Source organism: Sinocyclocheilus rhinocerous, unplaced genomic scaffold (genome assembly GCF_001515625.1).
Source record: "Sinocyclocheilus rhinocerous isolate Xijiao unplaced genomic scaffold, SAMN03320098_v1.1 scaffold9036, whole genome shotgun sequence".
NCBI classification, from domain to species: Eukaryota; Metazoa; Chordata; class Actinopteri; order Cypriniformes; family Cyprinidae; genus Sinocyclocheilus; species Sinocyclocheilus rhinocerous.
The window spans coordinates 15974-22668 of record NW_015623824.1 but is presented as its reverse complement, the minus strand read 5'-3'; the positions used below and the strand labels follow the sequence as shown (position 1 = coordinate 22668).

Genomic DNA, 6695 nt, shown 5'->3' with positions numbered 1-6695 from the left:
GCGCATCTTGTCAGAACAGAGCCGTTGTTCACTGACGAGCTGCGCAAAACCACGTTCATATTCGCGCGATTTTTTGCGCACCTCGTCAGTGAACAACGGCTCTGTGTTTTAATGCTGCTCAATGTGAAAGCACGCACGTGATGGAGATTTACCGCTGATTACAGAACCGGCTTTACTGATAAGATGCGCGTTAAATATCGCATGCGATTTATCGTGCAGCCCTAATTAATACCTATAATTATATAAAATATGTATAGAATGTATTCCGAAAATGTCCATAACATTATAGGATTTTGTTCATTTCTGTGACTTTTCCAGGTCTGAAAATCATTATTTTGACTAGATATCTTTTTTATTCAAGACATATATTAATTTATCTTTTATATCTAGTTATATATGTTTATATATATATATATATATATATATATATATGTGTGTATGTTATTTCCAGGTAGCTATCGAAACCATGACCACGGAAATCCTGTCAACTGCTCTCTTCATCAGTTTATTTAGGTTCATTGTTTCCCCCCCATTCTTACTTGATTTGTGGCCTTTTTTAGGTTTGCCCTGTTTGCCCCTAGGGACAGGTGCAGGAATCTCTTCCTCCTCTTGGGGCATCTGTGCAACCTTCTGCAGGAAAGCCTTCACCAGAGACTGAGCCATCAGGACGATGTCATCTGTTGGCTGTAATAAACAGAAGACTATGAGATCACATGGCAGTCTCTAGACGATACCACTGATGCGAGTAATTGCTCCATAATAGCCTGGGTAGAAGACCTGAGCAACTTGATGGTGAACAACAAAATAAATCCAAGCTCTGAAAAGGTCAGAGCGCTCACAGAACTTTTTACCTAGACATAAACGAACTGACTGACCTTGTTGTAGATGTAGCAGTTGGTAAACATGGTGTTGAAATCCTGCAAGCACTCGCTGGCACTGCGGTAATAACTGTGTTCCAGTCTTCTCTTGATAGTCCCCATATCCATGGGCTGTTTAATGATTTTGTAATAATCCTGCATGAGACAATACAAGTCATTATTAAGTCAGAAAAACACACGCTTGAGTTTAGACCCATAACTTGTGGAATAACATGCCATCTTGTTTCATATTTAAACACAGAGCATAATAACAAGTCCCCCAAACAAGAACAAACTTACAGGCAGGTTGAGCTTGGAAGCGTCCACCGGCTCATGGAAAGGCCAGGCGAAGTGATGCCTCCACAGCGTCTTCTGCAAAGCCTTCTGAAGGAACTGCAGTTGGTTGGTCATGCGGCCCTGACGAGCGGGGTCCCGCACAAGGGTTTGAGGGGGCCCGGATTGAGGAACCTGGGGCAGGGCAGGTCCCTCAAAGCCCTCGTACAGCAGCGACGGCTTGCGGATGCGTTTGCCGGGAGTGGAGATGGTATGCTCCATCATGGTGACCCCCTGCATGCCGTCGCCCCCGCCCAGAGAGCTGCGGAGAACAGGAAGATAAGGGTGAGCCATGCAGATAATAAACAAATTGCCAAACTATGAATAGAAACAGAACAATGAACAACTTTGTGACTAAATGTGATGAAACATGCATTAAATATGAAAAGTCAACATAATCACAGTGGACTCATCATGACTCAAACTCTATGACTAAATAGTGCATTTTGCTTATGAGGACCAAGCATGAAGACACAACTGCCCCTGCAGCAGTTTATCTGTCCCGGCATGGGTGAGTTATGCTGGGACACATTCCAAACCCATACACCACTGTCCTGCTGGAAACTGGGGGCGGGGCCTTAAACAGACCTAATAACCCAGATCAGGTCATGTTTGTGTTCATCTGAGGAATTAACCAATGAGAATGCGGGCCTCGAAATAAATATTTTGAACGTCAAATCAATTATTTCTGTCCTTTGGACTAATTTAACTAATTATTCACCGTTTTATTATTAAATGGTTAGTAAATATAACATGGGCTTATTTTCCTCATAGATCCTTCAAAAAAAAAAAAAAAGTAATATTACCCCACAGTTCAACTTCACTACTGTATTATCTAATTTAAATTGATTTTATATACATAATATACCTCAGATATGAATTCTTCATTGCAAAATATGGTTCATAGCTTTATACTATCATTATTTTAAAAACGAATATGAATTCTTAACTCATGTATATAGGAATGTAGGGCATTTAAATGCATTTGACACTTAAAAAATGCTTGTTAAATTGCACTACCCTCAGTAACTTTAGGTTACGAACACTTTTTATAAACTGATAGCATGAAGAACCTAACTTCCTCACTAAGACTTACCTTATGAAGCCTAATTGTTGAACACTTTAAAGGGAGCAAGTTGATAGCATCCGATTTATTACATGTGCATCCTCTTGGGATTCATTCTCAGTGTATATTGGGATTGCACAAATAGCACATAATGATGCAACATTTGTAAACCCATTGCAGCAGTTAATTTTAATAACAAAACTAGATACAAAACACTTGAGGTGGGTGTTCACTCATTCTGCAGAGATGTTGCTCTCATGCCTTCCAGCCAGTTTCTGTAAGTGAAGGTTTGCATACCTGCCCCAGTATGTACTGAGAGTCATTTAACAAACTGAAGAATACTAAATGCAGACAGGCTGCTTCTAGAGAAGTCAGCTTAGTAAATCTAACATCTCAAGACACATTTGTAAGCTTAAAATCTTTAGTCAAGTTGATGTAAGCATGTTAAGCAAATTATCTAAACAACTTAAAGAGTAGAATGTTTAATTTAAACAGTGCTAAATGATACAAAAATCACAAAGTGTTCACATTTAAAACTTTTATTTTCAGTCAAATAAAATGTTGGCATACAAAATGTTTAGGAAAAAAAAAATAATAATAATAGGTCTAATTATTCTGTCCCATCTAGTGCATGCTGGTTTGGGGGGGGGGGGCCAGATGGCAGGCTTCATGCGGCTCCTTTAACTAGTTGCGTTGCTAAGCAACCAAAAGCGAAACAACCCCACAAATTATTCAGTGTTGTGCCTTTAGACTTCACTAATCACTGGCGCTCGACACTAAAATAAGGCGTGATGTGATCAGAGGCTCGAGCGCAGAGCTGCGGCCTCCACGCGAGTAAATGTTGACAAAAGTCCACGTGGTGCGAGGCGGAAGCGCAACAAAAGACGGGTTTCAGAATGACTAAAACGTTTGGCGAAACTAAAATCGGTCAACAAACTATCCATAAAGTAGGTCGAACAATCACAGTATTATAACAAAAGCAAAAATAACACCCGATGCTGAGATATATTCACTAGTTTTTGTAGTCAAGGCACCGCCTTATGACCTAAATCTATAAGTTACATACCACTGAAATACATCGCAGTGAAATATCGATCTAATACCATAACGCCACAGTATTATAATCTACCGATCACATTCACAACCACCAATCACAGTATTATAACAAAAGCAAAAATAACACCCGATGCTGAGATATATTCACTAGTTTTTGTAGTCAAGGCACCGCCTTATGACCTAAATCTATAAGTTACATACCACTGAAATACATCGCAGTGAAATATCGATCTAATACCATAACGCCAGACAGTATTATAATCTACCGATCACATTCACAACCACATGATCACTGTAACACTCGCGGAAGAACTGATCGATGCGGCACAATATAATTAATATATCAGAACACACTTTTGAGTCTTTCCAACCAAAACGCATTTCTGTAACACATTTATAATTAAGAGTCGGCAATCACTAAGGTGAATTAGAATACTGAATACTAGATAATACTAAAAACACTAGATGCTGGTCGCTGGTAGCATTAGTTAGTCAACCAAGCTAATTTCCGGTTCGCACCCCAGCACTGCATGCGTAATTCAATCAGTTATACAACTCAAACGAGTAGGAAAATAGGTTTGTATTGCTCAAACTTGACAGCCTTAACACGGACAGAACATCTGTAAATAAACTAACGTTATCTGCCCGCTTCACGGAGCGAAAGCGCGCATGCGCACTAAACGCGGGCAGTTGCTCGTTAAAAATCAGACTTTAAAAACTTTAAGACTAACTTAGTCGCGTAATGACACTGTAAAAAATAAAGTCTCCAACATCGCTATCATTAGAAAGTGTAAGTCAATGCAGCATTATTTCTCCATTCTTTTATAGCGACAGTTCGCAAGTGATTAAAATAAAATAATTCAGAACGATGCCGAATTATGACAATATTCCAACAACATTTTCGTTCACAGAACAAGTGCAATGCCATTTACTCCAACCGGTACCTGTCAAAGGGCGGGCTAATGGCCGTCTCCATCGGGATGGATCCGGATTCTGTTTTTAAACCGGTTTCGTTCGCGGATCGGAGTTTCTTGGCCCTGTTTTCCTGACTTCCTCTATTCTCCAGCTCAGCGCTACAATGAAATGGCGACGTTGAGGCTCCGCCCGGCTTTTTATAAACCCATCGACGGCTCCATTGGCTGATGTAACGCCATACGAAGACGCCTACGCGAATTCTACAGGCCGCTCTAGCTGTCAATCAAATAGGCCACGCCCACGCATCCCCCGGAGCACGATTTGTGGATTTAAACCAGATTATTTCGCAAAAAAAACACTTGCCTAAGCAACGCCACTGCTATAGATATGTGACTAACATTCAGTCAAACATTTCCGCGAATAATTTAAAACACTCAAAGACGCGGTAACAGTTCCAGAAACGCTGCGTTTCTCAAGAGTTTTGTGTTACGTCAACAGACCTCGCTGATTGGCTACCCAGAACTAAGGCGCGATCATCGAGGGCAGGTTGGAGACACGCCATTGGCTCAGCCGATCAGTCACGCGTAACAGACAAATGCGGCACGCACACGTACAGCCTGTTCCTCACCCACTGCCTGAAAATCACAAAAATACCACATAAAAGCCCCAACATCTAAACTAGGCAACCTCGTGATGTTGCTAAATTCCCTAAAGTAAAACGAAAACGGCAAACCCGAGGCCTAAAAGAACCAAAAACAATGCTATGTCGATTTTTTTTTAACCCAGTGTAAGAAAACACGTAGCAACCTCAGACCCAATATTAACACAAGCAAACAAAAAGGCGATGCCCTTCTCTCTGTGTCGATCCAACATGGCCTACAAGGAGTGCCCTCCATAAAATGACGCAGCAACTTTGGTTCTTCAAACGACGACACGCAGTTGTGTCAAAACACGATTACCACGACAAAAATATGTATAAAACTCACTTGAGTTGGTCAGAAATTACGTAAATATTCGAATTACATTAAGATTTTACACAAAATCCTAGAAAAATGGAGACTACCGCGTTTAAGGTCAGCATCTAGCTCTAACTACCAAAGCCAAAATCATCTACAACACCGAAAATACGTTTGATTCCCCTCAAATGTTGCTTGTTATAATAAAATGCCATCGTTATTAACAAATCTTGTCGAGGTTTTCTAATCAGACGTATTACTTTTTTTTTAGAGGACACTTGAAATACACTGATTAAAATATTTTCTTTCCAGAAGCCATTAACGAATGTTAGACGCCTGAAGGTATATTAAAACGATACGACAACCTGTATTTTAAAACGATTTTTAAACGAAAACAGTAACAGAACTACGGATTTTTAGTTAAATATACAGCCGCCCATCCCCCACTGCCAAGGTTACAGATTTGAAACAATGTCATAGATTGTGGGAAACAAAATACAACACTAAACCGGTCAAATTGTTCGTTGTCTATAAATTATTTAAACCAAAACGCCTAATTTGAATTATTAACATGCAGTTGTTTTACAACAACTGAATTTTGTTTTCTTAAAAAATAAATCTAAATCTCCTAACATATACCTCTATCCAGATTAAGTGAACTGAATATAAAAAGGAAGAGCAAAATATGTCGAATTCCTCATTGTTGGATAAAATCCTGATTTTCTTCTCGTCTTCAGCCACGTTTCTTTATTCAACACATTTCCCTCAAACTACAGATTTGAAACAATGTCATAGATTGTGGGAAACAAAATACAACACTAAACCGGTCAAATTGTTCGTTGTCTATAAATTATTTAAACCAAAACGCCTAATTTGAATTATTAACATGCAGTTGTTTTACAACAACTGAATTTTGTTTTCTTAAAAAATAAATCTAAATCTCCTAACATATACCTCTATCCAGATTAAGTGAACTGAATATAAAAAGGAAGAGCAAAATATGTCGAATTCCTCATTGTTGGATAAAATCCTGATTTTCTTCTTGTCTTCAGCCACGTTTCTTTATTCAACACTTTTCCCTCAAACATGTCGGACTTCTTCTTCTTCTTCCCCATTCATGGATCGAAGTGGGGGCAGGGAGAGTCACGTGACAACCCACACAACTACTCGCGCAATTTAAACTGGCTTTAAGCGGGAAATCCTGAAAACAAGTCTTCTTTTTAAGATACATTGCATACGAAGGCATTTCCTTAGCGATTAAAGACGCGATCTTAAAAAAAATCCATAAACTGTAAACTTGTAATTAGTCAGTAATGTTGATAAATCCAGAACAAAGAAGACATGGCTGTCGTTGCCGCGCCATGATTGGATGGAGTCGATCACGTGTCTCGCAAACCATCGCGCCATGGCAAAACATTAAACCTGGTTATTTTTGCACCGAGATTATCTTCTTGGATAATATAATCCGATTCCATTCGATTCCTTTCCAAATGCTCTGAATATTAGAATTCA

General features: G+C 39.4%; 1 protein-coding gene across 4 annotated transcripts in view; it reads right to left on the bottom strand.

Moving 5' to 3' along the window:
• LOC107737194 (bromodomain-containing protein 2-like) overlaps nt 1-5948 on the bottom strand; it is a 16452-nt gene extending 10504 nt beyond the window's left edge. For 2 of the 4 annotated variants that reach the window (XM_016548643.1, XM_016548649.1), the window contains exons 1-4: nt 4257-5816; nt 1158-1452; nt 876-1013; nt 540-684 (exon numbers count right to left, since the gene is read on the bottom strand). In XM_016548643.1, the coding sequence (XP_016404129.1) occupies nt 540-684; nt 876-1013; nt 1158-1452; nt 4257-4288 (610 nt within the window). In that variant the 5' untranslated portion in view covers nt 4289-5816. The other 2 variants (XM_016548665.1, XM_016548656.1) reach the window with 2 other exon arrangements.
• Nucleotides 5949-6695: the final 747 nt, after the last annotated feature.